The sequence below is a fragment of the Bos indicus x Bos taurus genome, chromosome 9 (assembly GCF_003369695.1).
Source record: "Bos indicus x Bos taurus breed Angus x Brahman F1 hybrid chromosome 9, Bos_hybrid_MaternalHap_v2.0, whole genome shotgun sequence".
In the NCBI taxonomy this organism is placed as follows: Eukaryota; Metazoa; Chordata; class Mammalia; order Artiodactyla; family Bovidae; genus Bos; species Bos indicus x Bos taurus.
Genome location: NC_040084.1, coordinates 24,341,815 through 24,369,542, shown reverse-complemented (window position 1 = coordinate 24,369,542; position 27,728 = coordinate 24,341,815). Strand labels below are relative to the sequence as shown.

The window sequence follows — 27,728 nt, the reverse complement described above, 5'->3', positions numbered from 1 at the left end:
CTGGTGTGCTGCGGTTCATAGGGTCGCAAAGAGTCGGACATGACTGAGCGACTGAACTGAGCTGGTTTGAACTGGTTTTGCCCAGTCCAAACTAGTTTAAACCAGTGTTCATTCAAAATCCATACTATTCTGATCCAACCAAGTTAAATTTTCAGAACAGACTATTTTAATAATTAAATTAAAATTTCAGTCATCCTCAAAGTTCCTTTTTTTATTTAAAATGCCTTCAGTAATAAAAAAGACTGAATCTGGAAAATACAAGCTTTCATAATTTAATATCCTTAAGTCAATTATTTAAAAAGTAGAATGAAATAGCATGAACAGTATGGCTCATTAATATATTAGCAATGCAAAAAGTAGTTATAGTAGTTGCACAATGTTATAATTTTTTAAAACACCCTTGGTGTTATTCACTGCTTCTTAGTGAAACACATTTGTATTGTTTATTTTTTAATTTGCTTTTCATTCCCTGCTTTACAATTGAACATGTGTTTGCAATTGTATTTAGCAAAATTCATGATCTTAACATTGTACACCAAAGTCAATGTGCCTTCCTGGCACAAAATACTCCGTATTCAAACACTTTTCTAATGTTTGGGGTTCCTGTCTCAATTGACAATACTGAAAAATATGTATTAGCCAAGCAAACCCACTATCTCAAAGCCATGCTGAAAATTACTCCAACCTGTCAAAGCCAATTGCAATTCCCTCCTAGCCCAATTCTTAGCTTCACTTTGTATGTGAAATAGGAAAAGTTGGATTTGATTATAACCACATGCAGAAGAAATCAAGGAATCATATATAACTTATATATTTAATATTATAGATAATTTTCCTTTTAAAGAATATGTCTTTCTTTTCCCATCATTTATCCCATCTCACCTCTTCCAAATAAGTCACTCATCAATACATGAGTAGTTTAGAGTTGTATAACACATTTTAAAATCCTTGCTGCACCACATCATTCTCACCTTGGAGATAGAATAACCCTAATGGAAGAAATCTAAATCTCTTGCAGATTCAGTAATTTGAGGTTTTGCTCAAATGTCAGCCTATTTTCTATGATTTATTATGTTTATATACCGACTACAGTGGTCTGCTAACTATGGCACCCAGTGGCTATTAATACAGTTCTAACAAAAGGGCATGATTCCATCCTTGAAGTTCACTTACATAAAAGTAAATTTCCTTCTTTAAGGAAAAAAATCAATTTTATTTCATACCAGAACTCAGAAGGGCTAAAACAAGGTTATACACTAGATGAGAAACATGACTAAAATATTACCCTGCCCCACTACTGATGGCGAGCACTACAAACTGCTTAAAAGTTAGAGCCCATAAAAATCCCTGGCAAAACTTAAGAGAACAACAAAAAACAAAATAATGGCATTGGGGAAAATAAAGGCAGGTTGCTTGGAATAAACAACATGATTTCCATCTATAAAATCACCCGAGTCCATTGCATTTAACATTTATGAGCATTATCTAAAGGAGAAAGCAGACTGCGTTCAAAGAAGTCTAAGAGACAAATATAAGCTTTACATCTCGGTTCACTGTTATTTATTGATGAAATATTCTAGGATTTTCATCAAGGCTTTGATGTAACTATTTCTTCCTCATTTTAGCTAGTGTGATTGAGACTCTAGTAGAATAAATGATGCAATCAGACAAGTCAGCACATTATTGTCATGGAAGGAAATGCATTGGGAACTAATTTTCAGGCACTAGAATGACTTGGAGAAGGCAATGGCACCCCACTCCAGTACTCTTGCCTGGAAAATCCCATGGACCGAGGAGCCTGGTGGGCTGCAATCCATGGGGTCTCTAAGAGTTGGGCACGACTGAGCGACTTCACTTTCACTTTTTACTTTCCTGCATTGGAGAAGGAAATGGCAACCCACTCCAGTGTTCTTACCTGGAGAATCCCAGGGACGGGGGAGCCTGGTGGGCTGCCGTCTCTGGGGTCGCACAGAGTCGGACACGACTGAAGTGACTCAGCAGCAGCAGCAGCAGAATGACTTGAGATACTCAGCCATTCGGGGTAAGTAAAGTTTTGAATTCTAGTTTGAGGTACTTAGGCTTTTCATCATTTATACTTGCTTATGGGTGAAATATAAATTCAAGGGAGAAAAGTACCTGTAAGACTGAGCAGATGCCCTCTTCCACTACCACAACAATTGTGGAAAGAATTGTTAAGGAAGTGCCACATGATCAAGTTAGTCTGTGCTCCCAACCGGGGGGGGATGGTTCTATGCTCCCACATGGAAGACAGCTGCCCTGGAAAGCTGCCTGTACCCTCAGCAGACCTTAAGAGAGAGCAAATAAATAAACTGTTGTATATTAAACCACTGGGATTTCAGTTTTTCTTGTTTCCAAACTATAATGCAACCTATCTTGACTGATATTATCAACCACAGTTACAAAACTGTTAATACACTTCCATTAGCTTTCCAGTATTATTTTAGATTATATATATATATATATGTGTGTGTGTGTGTGTGTGTATATATATATATATCATGTTTTCCATGTTATTTTGTAAACTATTCTCTACATATATAATAAATTAACATCTATATAATATATAATGAATATTTTCCAGGTTATTAAATATATTTTCCAAAACACTATTTTCAAGTTACAGAGCACTGAACTAATACCATACCATATTTTATCTAACCTTTCACTAATATTGAACAGTTTTGCTAAATAGTGCTTTACTAGCTAACCTATCCTAGCTCTTTGTGTATATTTCTATCTTCCTGGGATAATGTTTCCAAAATGGTAACACTGAATCAAAGCTTATTCATTTTAAAGGCTTTTGATACACATTGCCAAATTACCCTTCAAAGTTTTTGTATGAATTTATAATTTTTATGAGTATGCAATATATCATTGTCACTCTGCCCTTGATGACTCTGAAAATTACAGTTTCAAAAACTGAAAACTTGGTATATAAAAACTATCTCATTTCTTATTTTAATTTGAAAGTAAAGTTATTTTGAGTAGCTGATGTCAAAGAGAAGACCAGGAATTCAGATCTTTTGAGAATGGAACCATTTAATGCTATATATTTGACTCTCTATATCTTTCATCTCATTCTGAAAATGCTACTATGTGACCTTTCATCATCATTATTTTATAAGGGTCCTATAGATTCAATTTCATACTTGATCCCAAAATTTCATAGGACAATTTCTAATTCCAATCTTTGAGGCTCTTTTTATTTGCTTTGTTGTTGTTCAGTCCCTAAGTCATGTTCAACTCTTTGCAATCCCATGAACAGCAGCGTGCCAGGCTTTCCTGTCCTTCACTATCTCCCAGAATTTGCTCACATTCATATCCATGGAGTTAGTAATGCTATCTAACCATCTTATCCTCTGCTGCCCCCTTCTCCTCCTGCCTTCATTCTTTCTCAGCATCAGGGTCTTGTCCAATGAGCCCGCTTTTTGCATCAGGTGGCCAAAAGATTGGAGCTTCAGCTTCAACATCAGTCCTTCCAATGAACATTCAGGGTTGCTTTCCTTTAGAGTTGACTGGTTTGATCTCCTTGCAGTCCAAGGGACTCTCGAGAGTCTTCTCCAACACTACAATTTAAAGGCATCAATTCTTTGGCTTACATCCATTTTATAGATTACCATTTTTATTAATTCATGGTCTGAGACTGATTTGCATAATTCCATTTATTAGCATTACAATAAATATATTTTGACTCAAATACACACTCATTATTTTTAAAGTTTTGTTTTAGTCTCACAGACATGGTAGACATGATCAATCTGGCACAAAGGAGCCATTCTCTCTGTTTTCTGAAGAGTTTTTTAGAACTACGAAGTCTGGAAAGCTAAAAACCGTATTTCCAAGGTTAACTGGCAATTTCAAATGTAGATGTGAAATAGATCACACTGAAAATGTAAGATCCTTGATCCAAACCTCAAGATTGGGAAGGTGCAGGTGAAGCAGGGGACTTCTTATTTTGTCTCTTGCACTGGCAAGTAAGGACAAAGATGGTATTGCCTCGGTGCCAGGTCACTAAGCTTACAAGCACTTGCAATGGAGGCACGAGCAGCAGTCTCCTGATGCTGGATCACAGCTCCAGGGTTGTGCTCTTGAACTTGACAGTCCAGGTGGAGTTTGCGTAATTACCCACTTCTCTGATCACAGCAAAGGGAGCAGCAACCCTGCAGGCCCATTGAGCAGTGTGATTCTGGGAATCATAGCCCAGTTCCCTTCTCTTTCCAGCCATTTTGTGTGAACTAAATTATCTGAGTCAAATGTCTTTTGCTTTAAATAGCTAGACTTGGGAATTCCCTGGCTGTCCAGTGCTTAGGACACTGGGCTTCCATTGCAGGAGGCACGGGTTTGATCCATGGTCCAAGAACTAAGATCCTGCATGCTACACCATCAAAAAAAAAATGAAGAGATAAATAAAATTAAATAATAATTTTTAAAGTAAATAATTCTATATATGCTGCTGCTAAGTCGCTTCAGTCGTGTCCGACTCTGTGCAACCCCAGAGACGGCAGCCCACCAGGCTCCCCCGTCCCTGGGATTCTCCAGGCAAGAACACTGGAGTGGGTTGCCATTTCCTTCTCCAATGCATGAAAGTGAAAAGTGAAAGTGAAGTCGCTCAGTCGTATCCAACTCTTAGCGACTCCATGGACTGCACCCTACCAGGCTCCTCTGTCCGTGGGATTTTCCAGGCAAGAGTAGTGGAGTGGGATGCCATTGCCTTCTCCGATATGCAGAGTACATCATATGAAATGCCCAGGGGGATGAAGCATAAGCTGGAATCAAGACGTAGTGTCGTTGCTGGTAACATAAACTAGGACATCAGAGGAGTTCCTGCCAGTGGTATATCGATAGCAGTTCCAAACACAGCTGATCAAGTAACCCTTAAAAGCCAAGATAATGCTGATAAATAGAAGAATAACGAGGACCAAACAGGTAGGATTCACTGACATGATATCATCTTTGTACGGAATATCAGGAGGCAGCTGTCGTGTGTATTCCTGGATGGAATTTGGATAAACAAGTATGGTGACCACAACCAAGGTGTTCAGGGCAAAATCAAAGATTCGGTAGCAGAAGAATGGGATGATCCAGGCTGCGTGTTGCTTGTATGCTCCATATGTAGCCATGGCACAGATAAGGATCATGAGAAAAGAAATCACGATGGCAATGCACATGTTGGCATCATCCATGAACTCAAAGTCACCCCTGAGTTCAGATCTTGAAAAGTGGTAATGATATGGATCAGCCAGGGTGTTCAATAGAATCAGCAGTACCACGGCATTGACGATCAGGTACCAGACACCGAGCAGGATGGTGCATAATAGTCTGTATATTTCAATCCCAGTGTCCCAATTTATCCTTCCTCCTCTGTTTGTTTTCCATAATTGTATTTCTGTTTTGTAGATAAATTTATCTGTTCTCTTTTTTTAGTTTCACATGTAAGTGATATCATATGATATTTGTCTTCCTTTGTCTGACTAACTTAACCTGTCTGTTTTTAAATAATTAGAGAGTATTGTATTGTATTGAATTGTATTGTACTGTATAGAAGTCTTCTTCAACAGTTGTGGGTTTGTTTTTTTTTTCTCCTTGATTTATAATGTATTTTCTTTCATGGATTTTTATATTCTACTTGCTTTGTAAAGTTTCATTTTGTTAGAATTTCATTGTATTTTTGTATCTTTCACCTACTAAAAAATAACCACTTTGTTCACTTTAATGCTTTTCTTTTTCTTTAAACTCTTTCTCATCTGATACCTCTGGAGAAGGCAATGGCACCCCACTCCAGTACTCTTGCCTGGAAAATCCCATGGACAGAGGACCTGGTAGGCTGCAATCCATGGGGTTGCTAAGAGTCAGATTCGACTGAGCAACTTCACTTTCACTTTTCAATTTCATGCATTGGAGAAGGAAATGGCAACCCACTCCAGTGTTCTTGCCTGGAGAATCCCAGGAATGGGGAAGCCTGGTGGGCTGCCTTCTATGGGGTCTCACAGAGTTGGACACAACTGAAGCTACTTAGCAGCAGCAGCAGCATGTGATACCAATATTTAGATTTGGAGCATCATTTTTATTGCATTTGTTTGATATAAATTTGTTCATTTTTAATTTTTAACCTCTATACATGACTTTGATTTTATACATATAGCAGTTTATTTACAATGAAGAATTAGTTGACTGAGGTGAGATGATAATGTGTGAATAAAGTAAAAAGCAGGAACTTCAAATGGGTCCAACTTACAACCAGTTCAACTATTATTCAACCTTGATAATATCAATCTAATCTAAGACAGCTTGGTTTAAGTAAATTGTCAAAGTAATAATATCAACATATAACTTCTGCCTTTTGCCATGACATAAAATCTAACTCTGCCTTAAGACACAAAGTGCTGGTCACATTTAGTAAGGAAAAATAATCATGGCCCACAACAGGTAAACTTCCACATAAACGACTTTTATATCAATGCAATTTCATAAAACTAACTTTATGAAAATATTTAAGCAACAATTAAAGACATATTGTGCTCATTTCACATGCTAGTAAGGTTATGCTCAAAAGTGTTCAAGATAGGTTTCAGCAGTATGTGAACCAAGAACTTCCAGATGTAAATCTTGGATTTAGAAAAGGCAGAGGAATCAGAAATCAAATTGCCAACATTTGCTAGATCATAGAGAAAGCAAGGGAATTCCAGAAAAACATCTACTTCTGCTTCATTGACTAAGCCAAAGCCTTTGACTGTGTGGATCACAACAAACTGTGGAAAATTCTTAAAGAGATGGGAATACCAGACCACTTTATCTATCTCCTGAGAAACCTGTATGTGGGTCAAGAAGCAACAGTTAGAACTGGACATGGAACAACAGACCAGTTCCAAATTGGGAAAAGAGTACATCAAGGCTGTATATTGTCACTCTGCTTATCTAACTTGTATGCAGAGTTCATCATGAGAAATATGCCAAGTTGGATGAATCACAAGCTGAAACTAAGATTGCCAGGAGAAATATCAACAACCTCAAATATGCAGATGATACCACTCTCAATAGCATAAAGTGAAGAGGAACTAAAGAGCCTCTTGATGTGGGTGAAAGAGGAGAGTGAAAAAGCTGGCTTGAAATTCAACATTCAGAAAACTAAGATGATGGCATCTGGTTCCATCACTTTATGGCAAATAGAAGGGGTAAAAGTGGAAGCGGTGACAAATTTTATTTTCTTGGGCTCCAAAATCACTGCAGATGGTGACTGCAGCCATGAAATTAAAAGACGCTTGCTTCTCGGAAAGAAAGCTATTACAAACCTAGACAGAGTATTAAAAACTAGAGACATCACTTTGCTAACAAGGGTTCATACAGTCAAAGCTATGGTTTTTCAGTAGCCACGTATGGATGTGAGAGTTGGACCATAAGGAAGGCTGAGAGCTGAAGAACTAATGCTTTTGAATTGTGATGCTGGAGAAGATTCTTGAGAGTCCCTCAGACTGCAAAAAGATCAAATCAGTCAATCCTAGAGGAAATCAACCCTGAATATTTATTGGAAAGGCTGATGCTGAAGCTCCAATCCTTTAGCCATTTGATGCGGAGAACTGACTCATTGGACAAGACCTTGATGCTGGGAAAGGTTGAAGGCAAAAGCAGAAGGGGTTGGCAGAGGATTAAATGGTTAGATAGCATCACCAACTCAACAGATAGGAGTTTTCACAAACTCCGGGAGTGACAAGGAAGCCTGGCATGCTGCAGTCCATGGGGTAGCACAGTTGGACACAACTTAGCAACAGAACAACAAGGAATTTTAAAAACATTATATCTGAATTTAGAAAACACATACATATAAATGTAGAAGTGGCTCTGATAAGCAGCACTTGATTAGTCAAGTTTCCATTACAATTATTGTCTTAATTGCCCATTTTGAGATTAATCATGTAGGGCACTCTTGCTACTAGTTAATCTATGGCTGAAAAGGAATGAAAAGAATACAGAAAAGGAACTCAATTGTGTTAGTTTTCTATTGCTGCAAACAAATTACCACAATCTTAGAGACTTAAGACAACATCTACTTACTGTCTCACAGTATCTGTAGGTCAGAAGTCCAGGCACAATGCAGCTGGGGTCTCTGCTGGGGTCTAACACGGATGTAACCAAGATTTTGGCCTAGGCTGTGTTCCCATCTGGGGCTCAGAGTCTTCATCCAAGCTCATTCAGGTTGTTGGCAGAACTATGTCTCTTGCAGCTGTAGGACCGGGGTCCCCAGGGACTGATCTCAGATTTTAGAGACAAACCTCAGATCCTAGCCACGTGGCCCTGTCACAATACTGCAACTTCTTTAAAGCCAGCAGGAAAATGTCCCTCCACACAGCACAACCTAATCAAGGGAATAATAACCCATCATATTCATAGGTCTTCTCCATTCTCCAGGTCGTGCAGCTCGTGTGCACCAACAGGAGGAAATTAGGAGGCTGCCTTAGATTCTGCCTACCCCAAGATGGTTACAGGGAGATTTTTAATACAGTGTCAAAAGCATGGCCTATTGTGTATCAAATGAATGTGTAGAAGACAAGTCTCTGACCTGAAGAACAGGAATTGAGTCCTTAACAAAAATAGATATGAAACAACTCAGGAAAAATAAACAAAGGAACCAAGCATTTAAAAATAGAATTTAGCTACAATATAATAGATTTTTTTTTTTAAATTTGGAGTTAGCATTTAAACAATTGTTTTATTATTTTTGAAGTGAAATTGTAATGTTATTGATTATAAATACACTGCTCAGTGATACAATTAACGGTCAATGTGGAATGCTCTGTGACACACCAGATGGGTAATACAATTCAGACCATCTCCCCATCTTCAGGTTCCAGTCCTCCACAGAGACTTAAAACTGGTTGAAATGACCTGAAAGACCATAGTTTTAAACTATGCTGCTAAGTGCAATATTAACAGTAATCCACTAACAACTCAACTCAACTCTTGAGAGAAACAACTCACTATAATCAGTTAAATAATTTTAAATGATTGTTTTGTAAGTCTAATTTGTTTCCTTTGTTCCACTTGCTTTTTTTATTTTAAAGTGAATCGAGAGACTGGGATTGACATATATTAATATATACTACTGTATATAAAATGAACTTTCCTAGTGGCTCAGTGGTAGAGAATCCACTTGCCAAAGCAAGACACATGGGGCTGATCCCTGGGGTCGAGAAGATACCCTGGAGAAGGAAATGGCACCCCACTTCAGTATTCTTGCCTAGGAAATCCTATGGACAGAGGAGCTTGGCAGGCTACAGTCCATGGGGTTGCAATAGAGTCAGACATGACTTAGAGACTAAAAACCAATAATAATATAGAAAATAAGTAACTAATAAGAACTTACTGTATAGCACTGGGAACTGTATTCAATATTCTGTGGTGACATAAATGGGAAGGAAATCTAAAAAGACTGGACATATATATAGGTATAACTGATTCACTTTGCTATTTAGTGGAAACTAACACAACATATTAAAACACCTATACTCCAATAAAATTTAATTTGCAAAAGTGAAATATCATAGGTTTTTACCCTGATTCCTATATTACCATAAAGTATTTTCAATAAAACCCTGAAGGTTAAAGATCATTTTGTCTCTTAAACAACATCACAAGCTCTTTTTGGATGACATAATCTTTTTAATAATTCAAATATTTTCTAAGTAATTATTAGTTTCCAATATTTAGACTTTGCTTTCTAATTTCTAGATACGGGAAAGTGTGTTCTAAAGCATAATTTGCTTTAATTGCCTTTTCCCATATACTCTATTTGATAAAACCATAAAGTCAAAATAGTTTTAAGGGTTGAAAGAAATTCCCTACATTTGACAGTGTATTAGCATATCAAATGACTTCTGCTTTTATTAAAAGAAAATTAAGACATTGAATACAGAGTAATATAAAACTGAACATATGCACAAAATTTCCACCAGAAAGGATATAAAACAAAATGTTAAATCTCTATGTATAATATGGTATGTTATGCTTCAGTTTCCATAGCAACTTTGACAGATGTTAACAGGGATATTGCCGTGAAATATAAAATAGCATAAAACAAAGTTATGCACATTTTCAATCAGTGATTAGCTTACTACACACAAGAGCAGAAGCTAAACCACATGATATTACTGTTCTAAACAAAGATGGTGACAGGTCTGAGAGGTTTACACTGCAGCATTAACAAGCTCTATATTGGAGATAAATCATTCAAACATCCAACTGCATAGCTCTTATAATGGCATTAATAATCAGGACAAGGAATTTTGATGAAAAAGCAATTGTTTCTGTGAGTAGAGTATTGTCTACACTGTAGTCCTGTAAGGATATTTTTTCTATGAGCACAGCCTCACTGTCACTGTTAAATGGGTAATTAGCTTAATATCTTGCTTTGTTTGGTACAGATGAACCTATTTCCAGGGCAGGAATAGAGACCCAGAAGTAGAAAACAGACATAAGGACATGGGTGTGGGGGAAGGGAGGGGGGATGAATTAGGAGATTAGGATTGAATATATACAGTACCATGTGTAAAATAGACAGCTAGTGGGAACATGCTCTAAAGCACAGGAAGCTCAACTCGGTGCTCTGTGATGACCTAGATGGGTGGGATGAGGGGGAAGTGGGAGGGAGGCCCAAGAAGAAGGGGATATTTGCATATGTACAGCTGATTCACTTTGCTGTACAGTAGAAACTAACACAACAGAGTAAAGCGATTATACTCCAATAAAAAATTGATTGAGCCCCTTTTGCTATAACAAGATAGAAACCCAATTCAAAATGGCTTCAATACAAAGGAATATTTTCTTAACTAGAAAATTTTAAAAATAGGACTAAGTTTCTCTTTTATTTTCTCTTGGACGTTCATTGCTCAACATATCTCAGACGATCTTCACATTGCAAGCCAATAACAAATTTTTGGCTTTATATTATGTCACATATCAGCACCATTTGTCCTAATCATTCATTACAGCTTGAATCCCTTTCTTTGCTTATCTGCCTAGATACTGGTACAGCAAATTAGTTTTTTTTGTTTTGTTTTCCAAAACACTCAGATTATTTAACACATTGGACCAAATCTTCTAAACAATTTCCATGTCACTCAGAACAAAAGAATGAGCCTGACCCTCTGTATGCATGCGGGTCATTATGACAGAAACAATTTCAGTGTGGATGAAGGCAAAGCAAAGTTCATCGAAGACTTACTGGGATGAAAGGGGAGTAAACTAGATAATGCTTTCAAATAGTTATCATAAAGAAAGAAATAATTTAGGATTTTAAAAATATTTTATATAATGTTTTTATATACATATAAGATGATGTATAAACATAGCCTGAATAAGTACCCTACATTAAATTTAGCTTTTTCCTTAAATACATAATATTTTGTACAATACAAAACCATAAACCTTTTTAAAAAACATTCAGTTATACAGAATTTTATTATGCATAATACTTGGTTTATGACACATTCTTGCTACTGATCTATTTAATAAATTAGTCTTTTTCCCCTAAATTCTTGAATTTATGAGTGTATTCCCTCATTATGATTTTAATGGCTTCAGGATCTATAGTAAATAACACCCATGTCATTCTTGATATTATTTTCATTTTCTCTCTTTCAATCCTTGTTAGTCTCTCTAGAGGTTTATCAATTATGCTGCTTTTCTTCAGAGTCAGCTTTCTGTTTTATTGACTTTTCTCTGTCATTTTCCTATTTTCAATAGATTTCTACTCTTTTCTTTATTATTCAGTAATAAAGAATCAGTATTTCACCATTAAGCATAACATTAGCTGTAAGTTTTTCATAGATAATCTTTATCAAACTGAAACTGTTCAATTCCAAATTTTCAAGTGTATTATCAGGAATGGATGTTGAACTTTTCAAATACTTTTTATGTCTCTCCTGACATGATCATATTTCTTTTCCTCTTTTGTTTGTTAATGTTGTGCCTTACATTAGCACAAATAAATCAAAACCTCAGGCCTGTCTTCAAACTAGTGTATTCTTTTTAGAGTCTTCAAAATTCAGTGGTATAAATTTAGATTAGGATCTCCTTTCTGTGTATCATTTCCTCAGAGCATTTAGAGACATTCTCATAACTTTTTAAAAAAATTCCATTAAGTATTTCCATGTATTTGACACTTGGCAAGGTCACACTGGTAGGTAGGAAGGCTATGAAAGGGACCAGTGAAGATAAAGGATGGTTCTATTTTAAGTGTCATTTTTCTTAAGCTTTAAAGCACTGTTATTTAATTAGAACAAAAGCAGTACTGATGAAATTCAAATTAAGTTTGTGAAATAGGCAAAATAACTAAAGCAGTATCAAATATGATATGTAAAATACCATCAACATGGTATAGATTCATGTGTATTGAACTTTGGTTTCTCTGAAATGGGTAAATGTTTTTGATGCTGAATATAAGAGTTTTTCAAAAGGAATGATCAGAGGACATAAGCTGCTTCAGGAGTAATTTAGTTGTTCTGATGTGGTCTTAATAGTCAAATAATTATATGTTGAAAATGTTAAACAAACATTTAATGAAAAATCCCACACAGCAGTTATCTTTGATAGACAAATAAGTAAAAGATAAAATTAATTCAACAATATACTTAAATTCCACATATACACACCCACTCAATATAGCAAATATGATAAACAACTGAAGTGTATATTGTGTGATTTAGGTAGTTTTAAATCTATAACTAGTAGCCAAATAATGTAAATGTTTTCATTAATCTATATTTCTAAGTTTACTTTGGAATTTGTTTGCCTTTGTTGGTATGTATTTGGGGAACAAATGAAGTCTTAGTAGAATGTTGATACCTTATCTGTTCTCTTCAGTAGCAACAGACAATTTTTTTTTCATGAACAGATGAGAGACTGGAATTGCTTCTCTTTAGGTTATTATTGTTCTACTCAGATTTTCTTTTTCAACAAGTCCATATTACCTGCAGAAGAAAGACCAAAATGATGAATTCTACATCTAAGGCCCCTCAGAATCTGCTACTAAACAAAATTTCCTGTCCCAATTTCCAAGTTTTTTCAGTTAGTAACTCAACATTCTAGCCAAATTGGAAGACACCGCATCTTTTGAGAACTTTTAAGTTTTCACAGTTTGGCGACTTTGATTCTGTGTTCTCTCTTCCTGGAAATCATTTACACTCATCATTTTATGCCAAAACTCTTTTCTATCTAGATTGCAGATAATAGTTCAAACCACACATCCTCCAAAAACCTTCAAATTGCAGAACCAAGTGAAGTCTAATATTTAAAGAAATTCTGAATAACTCTCTGAATGATAGGTTAATTTTCATATTTAAGTAGGCAATTGAGAAATCTGTATGCAGGTAAGGAAGCAACAGTTAGAAGTGGATATGGTCCACCAGCTTGTTCCAAATAGGAAAAGTAGTACACCAAGGCTGTATATTGTTACCCTGTTTATTGAACTTATATGCAGAGTACATCATGAGAAACACTGGGCTGGATGAAGCACAAACTGGAATCAAGATTGCTGGGAGAAATATCAATAACCTCAGATATGCAGATGACACTACCCTTTTGGCAGAAAGTGAAGAAGAACTAAAGAGCCTCTTGATAAAGGTGAAAGAGGAGAGTGAAAAAGTTGGCTTAAAGCTCAACATTCAGAAAACTAAGATCATGGCATCTGGTCCCATCACTTCATGGCAAATAGATGGGGAAACAAGGGAAACAGTGGCAGACTTTATTTTGGGGGGCTCCAAAATCAGTGCAGATGGTGACTGCAGCCATGAAATTAAAAGACACTTGCTCCTTGAAAGAAAGTTATAACCAACCTAGACAGCATATTAAAAAGCAGAAGCATTACTTTGCCAACACAGGTCCATCTAGTCAAAGCTATGGTTTTTCCAGTAGTCATGTATGGACATAGTCATGTTGGACTATAAAGAAAGCTGGGTGCTGAAGAATTGATGCTTTTGAACTGGGTGTTGGAGAATACTCTTGAGAGTCCCTTGGATAGCAAGGAGATCCAACCAGTCCATCCTAAAGGAAATCAGTCCTGAATATTCATTGGAAGGACTGATGCTGAAGCTGAAATGCCAATACTTTGGCCACCTGATGCGAAGAACTGATTCATTTGAAAAGACCCTGATGCTGGGAAAAATTGGAGGCAGGAGGAGAAGAGGATGACAGGATGAGATGCTTGGAGGGCATCACCGACTCAATGGACATGAGTTTGAGTAAACTCCAGGAGTTGGTGATGGACAGGGAGGCCTGGCGTGCTGCAGTCCGTGGGGTCTCAAAGAGTCAGACACAATTGAGTGACTGGACTGAACTGAACTGACTGATGATTCTGTGTGGTCATGATTATAGTATTAATTGATGAGGCCCTGATTTTGCTATAGTGTGCTTTCTAGTAAAAGATACACACTCAAGCTTTGTCAGGAAGTTTGCAGACACACACATTGATACAGGTAGAGTGCGAATTTAAATTTCCTCATTTTCAGTATAGATAGTTTAAATGAATAATTAAGAATATTTATATTTTCCTTGCTCTAAATGATTTTATGTGATATTAGATGATCTACTTTAGAAAATAGGTTTTAGTGTCATTCTTTTGGAGGGTCTAGCAAGAAAGCCTATGTCTACATCTGCAGTATAAATACCTTACTGCCATTTTCGCAGCTAATTTTTCCAGATACCATGGACATCATAATTTAGGCAACCAAGCTTTAGAAAAGGCTAAGTTTAAAAAAAAAAAAAAAAAGAAAAGGCTAAGTTTAGAAAAGGCTAATTACTCCTGTGGGCCTGTGATAGGCATGGGTTCGTTCTGGTGATACTGTACCTTGAAACAACTCAGAGGCTTTGACTTTGGCCAACATGGGTGTTAATATCAACCTTGGTGTTTTCTTGAGACACAAATGTTACAACAATCTTAACACTAACTGGTATTCTAATAGTAAAAATTATATCTGATCTCAGCTTCCCAAATGTAGATTATCTAAAGCACAAAAGTGATAAGCACAAAAAAATCAAGCTTATTCAAACTTGAAATTCTAAATTTTTTCCATATTAATATATGTCTTTGATATACATCACAAAAAAAGATGAATTCATTTCATATTCATACAATTTTCTGCATTCTGTTTATTATTAAGGGCTTTCCAAATGGCTCAGTGGTAAAAGAATCCATCTGCCAAGGCAGGACATGCAGGAGGCTCAGGTTTGATTCCTGGTTGGGAAGAACCTCTGGAGAAGAAAATGGCAACCCTCCCCAGTATTCTTGCCTGGAAAATCCCACGGACAGAGGAGCCTGGCAATCTATAGTCCATAGGATCTCCAATGGTCGGAAACAACTGAGCACATCACACACACATTTATTATTAAATGGGTCTAGTAATGCTAGTAAGGCCTTCCATGTGGCACCAGTGATAAAGATCCCACCTGCCAATGCAGGAGATGCAAGAGACGCATCTTCAATCCCTGGGTCAGGAAGATCCCCTGGAGGAGGACGTGGCAACCCACTCCAGCATTCTTGGGAAGATCCTCTGGTGGAGGGCATGACAACCCGCTCTAGTATTCTTGTCTGGAGAATCCCATGAAAAGAGGAACCTGGTGGACATGGCCCATGGGGTAGCAAAGAGTCAGACACAACTGAAGTGACTTAGCATGCATGCTAGCTATGTTATCTGACCAGAATTTCTAAAAGTTTGATTTATATACAGTGAGGAACTATTTAAGTAAAGTTTGGTAGACAAGATCTTCAGACACATATAGTTCAATAGTCAGGGAGTAGTCAGACACAACTGATTAAAATTTAAGTCACTGTCATCCAAAATAAAAAAACCATAATTATTACTTTGATAATACAAGTATCTTTGACATAGCACTAATTTGTTCTGTACATGATACTGCATCCTATAGCCTACTTGGCGAAGTCTTTGCATCTTGGTATTTTCATACCTAAACTTTTTGTAAGCTTTCCTTGAGTGTGCACATATGCACACAGACACACACAAATGCACATACTTCATTTGGGGGTATGTCTCTTCAATTTCATATCTGGTATATAACTCTATCCATCCAATTACTCCATTGATAGATAACCCTAATTAGATATTTACATCCCACATGCTCCTTTATGCTGCTTATCATTGTGTTCCCAGTATCTTCTACCTCAGTGTCTGATATACAATAAGTTAAACTCTTAGCAAATGAGAGAATCTGTCCCTTTCACATTATTTTTTTCTTTTTTTAAAATAATTCACCATCTCACCACTAGTAACTTACCACCTCAGTGCAACTCTAACCACTGAAACCTCAAGTCTTTTGTCCTTTTTAACCTTATTCATATTAGCAAATACTCATTTTAAGTTGACAGTACTAACCACCACCTAGTGGCTAGGATGGGGAACTATATGGTTTGATATAAGCTACCTGGCACCTTTTAAGAGATTTCGGAGGTCCACAGACTTGGAAATAGAGGTTATCAATGACAGCAGAAACAGCAAGTAAACCCCAGCAGAATCCAGCCTAGGCTCTGGATAGCCTTGCTCTTTGATCCTCTTGTCCTGGATTTAGATCATTTAATCCTCCTTTAAGATGTCTGCATACGACAGTGAGGGACCCAATACGAGACTTCCCAGGTTCAAGTCTTATATCTCCCATTTACCCTCTGAATGATCTTAGACAAGCTATTTAATCTCCCTATGTAATAGTTGTCTTATCTATAAAATCGGGATACTAATATTACTATATGGGTCTTCATGATGGTTCTATCCACACTGAGGTTCTTTGACAAATAACTACAATAACTCATTTGAAGAAATGAACACAGTGCCTGGCACTTAATTACAGCTCAATATTGAGTATGGCTTTTTTATTGAGCTAGTTCATCTTCCTGGCTGGAATTGAAACCACCCTTGATTATACACATTATACTCAGTGCAGTTTTTCTCCAGTTCAGGTCCTGGTTTCCATTTTCTTCTTTGTCTGCACAAAGAAGACAGAAGGTATCTGCTTCTGTCTTGCCCTGGCCCCATCCCTTTGTAAGTCCAACGCTTGACTCTTCATGGGGATGGTGAAAAACAGGCCCATGCTCAGTCATGTCTGACTCTTTGAGACCCCATGGACTATAGCCTGCTAGGTTCCTCTGTCCATGGAATTTTCCAGGCAGGAATACTAGAGTGGGTTGCCATTTCCTTCTCTAGGGAATCTTCCTGACCCAGGAATAGAAACTGTGTCTCCTGCACTGCAGGCAGATTCTTCTCCACTGAGCCAAAGACAAACATCTCCTTCCCAAAATCCACTTCTTTGCTGAAAAGATGTGTGTCTGAAGTGAAGTTCCTGTATTTTCATTTCTATGACAATAGAGATAATTGCATCTTGGATAACTTTCCTTGTTTGTTAATTTCATTTTGATCACTTTTCCATTTTTATGTATCTCTCATTGCACACTCTGTTTTTTCAGAGGAAAAAAAAAATCATCATCTCTTTCTCCTACTCTTTTCTTCTGTGGTATTGTCATGAGGAGTAACACAGATGTGGGTCTGTGGAACATTATGGGAACCAAAGAAAGAGAAAAGTTAAAAATTTTAAAGCAGACTTCCCTAATGGTCCAGTAATTAAGACTCTGTTCTTCTACTGCAAGGGGTACAGGTTTGATCCCTGGTTGGGGAACTAAGATCCCACAAACCATGAGGTACAGCCAAAAAATAACAAAATAAACTTCCTTAGAAAAAAAAGTTTTAACATAAAATTAGGCTTAAATCATATGAATGCTATTAATCTCTAAAGACCTTGAAAATGTCCATAAATCCACCTAAAAACCTGCACAAACTTGCCATTTTCTAGCTTCTCATCTGACTGAAATACACTTTTCTTCAAGCTTCAATCTATGAAGAAATATTTTTAAACATTTCCTAAATAATTTTATTGTGACAAACTGAAAACATTTTCTGTAAATGTTTATACTTCAAGCATATGTTTTATTTTATAAAGTGGGCATTTGTACCAATCCTGGAAACCTAACCACTACCATGAATATTGGTATCATAGGATAATGTAGGCCAAATGAATTTATGGTACTCGATTCATTTCTAAGTTAGGAACTGGATATAAGAAGAAAGAATATGATACCCAAGTTGAATTATTCTGCTTGGCATGTCCTCCTGTTATCTAAGTTATTGAGTAATTTGATCTTAGTTGTTTTTTTTCTTTTCCTCGGTGAAACAACTATGCTTTGAAATTTAAAATAATCAGAACAGCATAATCAGATACATTTTACTCAGATTCCATCGAATATATCCTAAATATATTACCTGGTGATGACAGTCTTTTGTTCAGTGGGCTGTTCACAGTATGTTGAACAGTGGAAACATCACTCGTGGTGATATTATATTTCTCAGTAACAGGTCAGATGGTGGGAATTTCCTGGTTTGTTACCCTCACTCAGGTAAGATAACTTGTTCCCAAATATTTGGATGAAGGTGCAATCTCTTTTGATAACAGCAGCTGTACAGATATAAGGTCTCATTCAGTTGGTTCCATTCTCAAACTGGACATTCTTCTACAAATCAGGTTAAAAGATGAAAGGATAGAAGCCAGTCCCATTTCCTTCTGATTTTGGTCTGTCATGGTTCCCACATTTTCCTCTGGTTTACTCAGAATGCACTGGCATTCAGAATCTACTGGCAGAGTAGACACAGAGAAATCAGTCAGAGGTCTGCTCAGATCGCAGTAGATAAGACTTGCCTGCTTACAGTGCAGTCTTCTTGGCTTATGACTCTTACTTTTTAATATAATATAGAGTCTGAAATTTTTTATTTTGTGATTTATATTTATTTATTATTTGATCCTAGATGAATCGCTGAAATTATGAAAGGAAAGAAATCCTCAATGCTAGAACTAACAGAATCCTTGTGTTATACATGATGGCTATCAGAAATAGGTTTTAGTCATAAGATTTCTGTGATGTTAGATATTTTTAAGTGTCAGAATTTTGCATCCAAGATCCATACTGTAGAAATGTAAGAAGGAAACTGACACTTAAATGACTGTTCTGTTAATATCTAGTGTGTGTGTGTGTGTGTGTGTGTGTGTTGGGGGCAGGTGTTTCTGAGGTGCTGGTTCTGGGTTCTCCAGATTCTATCAGGTCTTATTAATTCACTGCCTAAAATTTGAAGATTTATTAAAAATGTTTTTCTTTCCTAAAATTACAAAACGAAATGAGTTGATTTACCTGGAGATCTCTCATTACTCTTGGGAAAAAATTTTCCATTAAATTTATACCTGCTTTATAAATATTCAAGTTCATACACTCATGACACATGTGTTCATTCAAAGCAATTTTTTTCTAATGGTCAAACTGTGCAAGTGTTAAAAGTAGGCTGAGTCTCACTCACAAGGAGGGAAATAACACAAAAACATGTGATGGAACCAGACAATTATAAATCAACACAAATGTAAGAATAGGATAATATAAAGCAGTAATCTCAACACAGTATTCATTTTTAGAAAACAAACTATGGAAGGAAAGTTAAGCTTGTATCCAGGTCAACATTGGACCATGTGAGAATTTAAGGAAGCTGGCAAAGGGAATATAAGAAAAGAAGTCACGAATTGTATGACAGTGAAACTAAGGAGTGAAATACAAAACCAACATGCTATATGCAAGACAAAAATTAAAGAGCAGTTAGAGATTCCATTAATTAATACAGAGTCCCTCAAAATGAAGTTCCATTTGTCTCAGAACAACTAGAGATGTTTTCATTATAATCAAGAGAGAAAATATTTCATTACCTCGAATGTTGTAGATTACTTCTTACAATATAATATAAAGAAATTTTAATCTGCTGAATGTTCTGAAAAATTTAGGTAGGTGAGTGTTCTTTACTATGCTATATAAAAGTTAATACTTAAAAAAAAAAGACACAAATAGTTAATCCTGGAGATTAAATTTTAAGACATAAAACTAAATGCAAGAGAAATATTTTAGAACATTTTGAAAGTTAAGGGAGCAATAAAGAGCAAAAATCAATCAAACAAATAGAACTACCAAGATGAAGCACACTGCCATTACTTTTGTGAGTGTGATAGTATTAACTGACTAACTTAAAATATTTCTTCTAAACAGCTGATTAAAAAGTTACTTGGGATTCAGACAGTGTTCCAGAACAGAAGCTAGTGAAAACTCTGTTTCAATAGGAAGGGATATAAACATCCAGCGGAGCCATTCTCATTAGAGCCCAGAGAAATGCAACATGTCATAGGAAAGTTCCCTAAGTCTTCACTTGATTTAAAGTGCCACTATTTAAAATATTGATTTCTCAACAAAAGTAGTTATTTCCATGTTTCTTTTTGTAGAAGGCTTCCTTGAGGACATTTAATCCCCATCCCCCTCACCATCCAACACCTAAAAGAGTAATTACTTCATCTTTGCTCCACCTTGAATCTATTTCTGTCATAAAAATATTACCCATTATTACATAGGAACAACCAACAAATAACACTTGTAACGAATGGGGAGCTCCTTAGGACCAATGTTCATTATATCCCTATAGCCTCATACACTGCCAGGCATCTATGAGGGATGTAAAAAACTATTACTAAATAAAAGTAGAAGTTTAAAGTTTTCTTAGAATTAACATTAGCTGTTCGGAAAAAGTATATTATATTCCTTTGTAGCATTTTGAATTTTTTCTTCTTATCCATTACTATATTTGTCATGAAATAATTACCAATGCAAATAATTTTTAATGATCGCCTTCTCATCATATTAAGATGCACAAGAGCAGTGATGTAATCTGTCACGTCCATAGGTGTGAATCTCCAGTTTCTAGGACAGCTTAACAGGAGCACAATAAATGAGTGAAGGTTTGAACAGAGGAACAAACGAAGACATGAATGCACATAATTGTTTAAACTACCTGCTGGCTTCCTTAATCGACTCTGATATGTATACATGTATATATATAAATACATTATGTTGCCTGGGCCAAAGACATAACTAGAGGGCTCAGCACAAAATGTAAATGTGAAGTCTTTTCTTCATAAAGTGGGGGGAAAATTCCATAAAATCACTAAAATGGAAAGCTTTTTCCTTTCTTCTGAAGTCTCTTAAATTGTCATGGTGTTTTTATTTCCTATTTAATGTCATTCTAAGTAAATAAACAATTTAAATTAAATTGTTGTCCTAAATATTACCACAATTTTATATTGTGCAGTGTCAGTTTTAAAGGCAAATCTAAAAAAAACTAACTCACACAGAATCATTGAAATTACACAATTTCAGTTTTGTAACTTGTACATGCATATGTATTTTGATGTTGTCAGCACAAAGGATATTCTGCATAAAACTGACTCATCTATTTTATTTCAGTTTTTGATATGCATACTCTTCCATGCTCTCTATTTGTGGCTTACCCATGAGCAAGGAAGGACAGAGAAGAAAAGGAAATATGGGTTACCCTACCTTTCCTTTCCCTTCTGTAACAACAACTTTCATTGCATGCTTGTCTTGTATCTGCTCTAAGTCTTTCTGAATGAACTCCAACACACTGAATCCAATGGAATGCATGGATGGGACATCAGGTAGGCTTTAAGCAAATGGGATGGTGAGGAACAGTGCCCACACTTACTGCTCACAGCTTCTCTGCTCATGTGAACGCTCTACTGTCCCATCAAACTCCACTTACAAACGCAAGTTCTCCGATAAAAAGAGTAAGAACTGAAGGTGCACACGAGGACATTAATCCAAACAAAGGGTATTTCTGAGGGCAGAGGCTCGTGTGACCTGCACAGGTCATATGCACATGAAGCCAGCCCTGTCTGGTGCCCTTGTTCACCTTTAGACAACTCAACCATCAATATTGGCCTGGAATTAGCACTAGCATCAGAAGGCAGGTGACTTAAGTTTTGCTGTATCTGGATAGTTGATTCAGTTCAGTCGCTCAGTCGTGTCAGACTCTTTGCGACCCCATGAATCACAGCACGCCAGGCCTCCCTGTCCATCACCAACTCCCGGAGTTCACTCAAACTCATATCCATTGAGTCAGTGATGCCATCCAGCCATCTCATCCTCTGTTGTCCCCTTCTCCTGCTGCCCCCAATCCCTCCCAGCATCAGAGTCTTTTCCAGTGAGCCAGCTCTTTGCATCAGGTGGCCAAAGTACTGGAGTTTCGGCTTCAGCATCAGTCCTTCCAATGAACACCCAGGACTGATCTCCTTTAGGATGGACTGATCGGATCTCCTTGCAGTCCAAGGGATTCTCAAGAGTCTTCTCCAACACCACAGTTCAAAAGCATCAATTCTTTGGCGCTCAGCTTTCTTCACAGTCCAACTCTCACATCCACACAGGACCACTGGAAAAACCATAGCCTTGAGTAGACGGACCTTTGTTGGCAAAGTAATGTCTCTGCTTTTCAATATGCTATCTAGGTTGGCCATAACTTTTCTTCCAAGGAGTAAGCGTCTTTTAATTTTGCGGCTGCAATCACCATCTGCAGTGATTTTGGAGCCCCAAAAAATAAAGTCTGATACTGTTTCCACTGTTTCTCCATCTATTTCCCACGAAGTGATGGGACCAGATGCCATGATCTTTGTTTTCTGAATGTTGAGCTTTAAGCCAACTTTTTCCCTCTCCATTTTCACTTTCATCAAGAGGCTTCTTAGTTCCTCTTCACTTTCTGCCATAGGGGTGGTGTCATCTGCATATCTGAGGATATTGGTATTTCTCCCAGCAATCTTGATTCCAGCTTGTGTTTCTTCCAGCCCAGTGTTTCTCATGATGTACTCTGCATAGAAGTTAAATAAACAGGGTGACAATATACAGCCTTGATGTACTCCTTTTCCTGTTTGGAATCAGTCTGTTGTTCCATGTCCAGTTCTAACTGTTGCTTCCTGACTTGCATACAAATTTCTCAAGAGGCAGGTCAGGTGGTCTGGTATTCCCATCTCTTGAAGAATTTTCCACAGTTTATTGTGATCCACACAGTCAAAGGCTTTGGCATAGTCAATAAAGCAGAAATAGATGTTTTTTTCTGGAACTCTCTTGCTTTTTCGATGATCCAGCGGATGTAGGCAATTTGATCTCTGGTTCCTCTGCCTTTTCTAAAACCAGCTTGAACATCTGGAAGTTCACGGTTCACGTACTGCTGAAGCCTGGCTTAGAGAATTTTGAGCATTACTTTAGTAGCGTGTGAGATGAGTGCAATTGTGTGGTAGTTTGAGCATTCTTTGGCATTGCCTTTCTTTGGGATTGGAATGAAAACTGACCTTTTATAATGTTATCTTTTAGACTGTGGACAGGAAAGCTAATAGAAAGAAAGAAAGTGAAGTCGCTTAGTCGTGTCTGACTCTTTGCCACCCCATGAACTGTAGCCTTCCAGGCTCCTTTGCCCATGGGATTTTCCAGGCAAGAGTACTGGGGTGGGTTGCCATTTCCTTCTCCCGGGAACTTCCCAACCCAGGGATCAAACCTGGGTCTCCCACATTGCAGGCAGACACTTTTACCGTCTGAGCCACCAGGGAAACCAAAGCTAATAGGGTGATTGACCAAAATTTCATGAATTTTATTTAAACTTATATAGATACTGTTTGTGGGAATACAGTCAGACAAAAGCCTCTGTTACAGAGATGCTACATATCTGAAGTAAAAAATGATTTTCAAGCCACGAGATGGCCCTCCACTAGTGGATCTTAAAATCAAATTACTGGATTTTAAAGACAATTTTTTAAAATAATGAAATAGATTAGACAAGAGTAGAAAAGATTAAACAGCTGCAAATATGGCAAATATATGGATAATTTTATAAAAATTTTATTTCATATATATATAATACATACTCTATATATATATATATATATATATGAATGAAAGTAATAGATTGCAAAATAAGATATTTCTTACTGTAGGTTATCATTTAAAAAGCCATTGTCCTAAAATCTGTGTCCTCCAATGAAGTCTATGGTTTTTAAACTGTCCAACCATCTTTCCATATTATAAAAAATTTAATTTCAAAAGAGAAAAATCAAGTGCATAAAAGAAATCTGAAAATTACTTTCTACAAAATGTTGTCTTTTCAAGCTTAGATTTTTGTAAATGATTATGTTCTCAAGGATTTGTAGACAATGTACCTAGCCATTCTCACCCTTGCAACATCCATCAAAGACTAGGCATTCAGAAGTAGAAAGAAAAAAACATACTTATTCACTTTAATTATGTGATTGAATCCTCAGTGTCATCTCTGAAGTGAACACTACCACCCTGTTTTATAGGTGGGGAAGGTGAAACTCTGAACATTTAAGGAATTTTCCCAGTCACATATCTTACTAGTGGCAAAATGAGACTTGGAGCCTAGGCTGTCTATGTCAAAGTCCAGCATTTAAGTCTCCCGAGGTGCTATAATCTTATAAAAATGTTGAAAACTTAAAATTAAAAAGGGAAATAATGTAACTGATGCACAAAAATCAAGGTTTGATTGTGTTACAGTCTAGTGAAACATAATTTAATTTTGGACTCTATTTTCCCACTGAACCATACCGTAACTAATAGGTAATATTCTTTTGTGAATCAGAGTCTCAGCATTTGCATTTTCTTGTGGTTACATTATAAGAAATAATGTGCAATGTTTTGATTTCTTTGAACCCACAATCTAAGCTTTTCAAAAACAACAAAATTCCACAAAGAAGGAGGAAAAAATAAATTTTAGAGAATTTTGGAAAGAACAGTATCAACTTTTTATAGCAATCATAAGAAAATCATCTACATTCGTATCAAATATCAGGTTTCCAGCTCAGGAAAAGAAAACTGCAGTACCTGCCATTTTAAATTACTCCTTGTCATGTTTTTATTTCTCCTCCTCCCCTGGGATGTTAATGTCTTGAAGAAATATGTGTGCACTCTGAAAATATTTCCTGAAGTCAGTGGATTCCATATGTTCCTAAGGAAACAAATTATTCACTCCATGGGTCATTCCTGGTGACATTCAGGTCTTCTGATCAGTACATTTAGGCCCTATGTACTTCGTATTTTCAGGGCTCTCTAATGTAGACCTACATAGAACTTAAATATTCTTGACTCAAATACTCCCTTAACCTAAAAGAACACACATGAAACACACACATACACTCTCTTTCATACATATTTATACACACAAGCACATATACAAAGCTGCATGAATATATATTGTCTATAGTTCAACAATAATGGATATTGGAGTTTTTGGATAATGGTTTTTGAAAATTAAAACAGCTACTGGGACTTCCCTGGTGGTCCAGGGACTAAGGCTTTGCACTCCCAATGCAGGGGCCCCAGGTTCGACGCCTGGTCAGGGAACTGGATCCCATATGCTACAACTAAAGATCCCACATGCTGTAACTAAGACCAAGTGCAGCCAAATGAATAAATAAAATATTTTTTTAAAACGGCTATTAATATTTTGAACTAAAATAAATGATAATCCCAAATGCAAAGTTAGAAATATACAAGAAAATATACCCAATATCTTCAGTTCATAAATAAAATTGATCATAGAGAAGAAGACAAAAATAATGAATTATAAGACATGAATTTTGTTTGATTTGTGGGACTTTTCAATTTTTTGTTTTGTTTTTTACAAAATAAAGAGCAAGAATTGGAGTGTGACTTTTGCTTTCCTTTGAATGACAACAAGAGGTGCTGTTCTTTAAATACTTTCTTCCTTTGGTTTCAGGGCACTGCTATCTTTCTGGTCTCAAAAATCTATAATGACTACTCTTTTCTGACTCTAATGTTAGAACTTCCCCAGAGTATTTTATTGGTCCTCTTCTTTGCCATCCTTAGAAAGTTCAATATTATCTCAGGCTTCAATTGTCATCAGTACGCCAAGAACTCCCCAGTATATATCTTATTCATTTATTGTGCATGTATTTGTTGATTGCTTATATATCCCAGAAAGTTGTATTATTTAGTTGGAACAAAATAGTCATTGCCATCTTGCAACTTAACATCAAGTACTGAAGACATTTATTTAATATGCAAATACTACAAAATGTAATCAAAGAACCATACATAATACCAAGAGGGGAAAAAAAGAAAAAGGACAAAAAGTAAGAGCATAACAAAGGAGGAGAAAGGTCATGAGGTAGTCACAATTAAGTTTAGATCTAAAGGATAAGAAAATCTAGTCCAACAAAGAGCTAGGAGGAAATTGTTCAAGGGATTCTGGCATGGAACCCCTCATATCCTGATTTCTCTCTGAGCTGTGAACACACTCCAAAAGTTGCCCAATAAACAAACATTGGCATATGTAACTTCCTTGATTTTAAGATGTATATAAATGAACTCTCTAATTTCCATGCAAATTCAGTTGTTTCTCCTCTCAGCTATTTCTGTCTTGGTTAATGGCACAACCATTGACCCAAGCTGAACACCTCAAAGAGTCTCACAAGAATCTTTCTTGTACCTCACGTTTTACATAAATCATTCATCAAATTCTATAAGTTTCACTCCACAAAGAAGGTGCTTTATTTTTTTTGTAAATACATGAATGAATCAGTAAACCAATGACTAAAAATCTTTGGGCTTCTGCTTACTGTTGAGAAATTTTCAAGTGCCACCATTAAACTATCTTAATCACCAAGTGCCTGCTTCTTCTTCATTTAGAATGTATACTCTGTCTTTCAAAGGAACATTCAAACTACTTTTTGTTGAAAATATCACATTACTGCAAAACTGGGGAGAGAAACTAGTTCCTATCTTGCCACTGATCTCACTCAGTCTAAAATCAGTTCTTAATAAAGAAGATTTGATAAAGGCTACATCTTTATATTGGAGAAGGCAATGGCACCCCACTCCAATACTTTTATTAGGAAGTATTGTTCTTTGGGAAGAGCATCAAAAAAAGGGGGAAATAATGCTCATCTTTTGGGGCTTCCCTGGTGGCTCAGACAGTAAAGCATCTGCCTGCAGTGTGGGAGACCCTGGTTCAATCCCTGGGTTGGGAAGATCCCGTGGAGGAGGAAATGGCAACCCACTCCAGTACTCTTGCCTGAAAAATTCCATGGACTGAGGAGCCTGGTAGGCTACAGTCCATGGGGTGGCAAAGAGTTAGACACGACTGAGCAACTTCACTTTCTTTTCTTCATCTTTTACTATTTATACAGCCAGCTCACATATTTATATTTCTGTCCATACCTCTTCTCTGAATTACTCATCCATAGATATATATTCAACTGCCTACTTGTAATTTCTACTTAGATGTACAAATAACTTCCTGAACATATATATCTGAAATGAACCCCTGATATTCCTCCTCAAACTCTGCTTCTCCAACAGTCTTCATTATCTATGTTGATAACAACTCCATCCTCCCAATTGCTCAAGACAAAACCTTTCTTTCTTAACCCTCCTCTTTTCTTATATCCCACACTCAATCTTTCTGAAAATCTTGTTGGCTATACCTTCTAAGTAGATCCAGAATCCGAACAATTATCACCACCCTCACCCCTACAGCTGCCCTAAATCAAAATTATCTCTCTTTGATTATTGCAAAATCTTCCCAAAGGGTTTCTCTTTTTACACTTGCTTCCCTACAGTACTTTCTCAAAACAGCAGTCAGAATAATATTTTTTGCTCAACACTCTTGAATGGTGCCATCTTATCTGGAAAAAAGAAAAAAGGGGTGGGGGGGGGCATTTTTCCTTTGTCTTCATTTGTGTCTGTCTTTATTATTCTT

The 27,728-nt window shown here is 36.6% G+C and overlaps 1 protein-coding gene across 1 annotated transcript in view; it reads right to left on the bottom strand.

The window, feature by feature from the left end:
- Positions 1 to 4,793: 4,793 nt before the first annotated feature.
- Positions 4,794 to 27,728, bottom strand: part of LOC113898886 (lysosomal-associated transmembrane protein 4B-like) — a 70,670-nt gene continuing 47,735 nt past the window's right edge. Inside the window, exon 5 of the mRNA XM_027552192.1 lies at positions 4,794 to 5,340. Coding sequence (XP_027407993.1) covers positions 4,794 to 5,340 — 547 coding nt within the window. The remainder of the gene's footprint in view (positions 5,341 to 27,728) is intronic.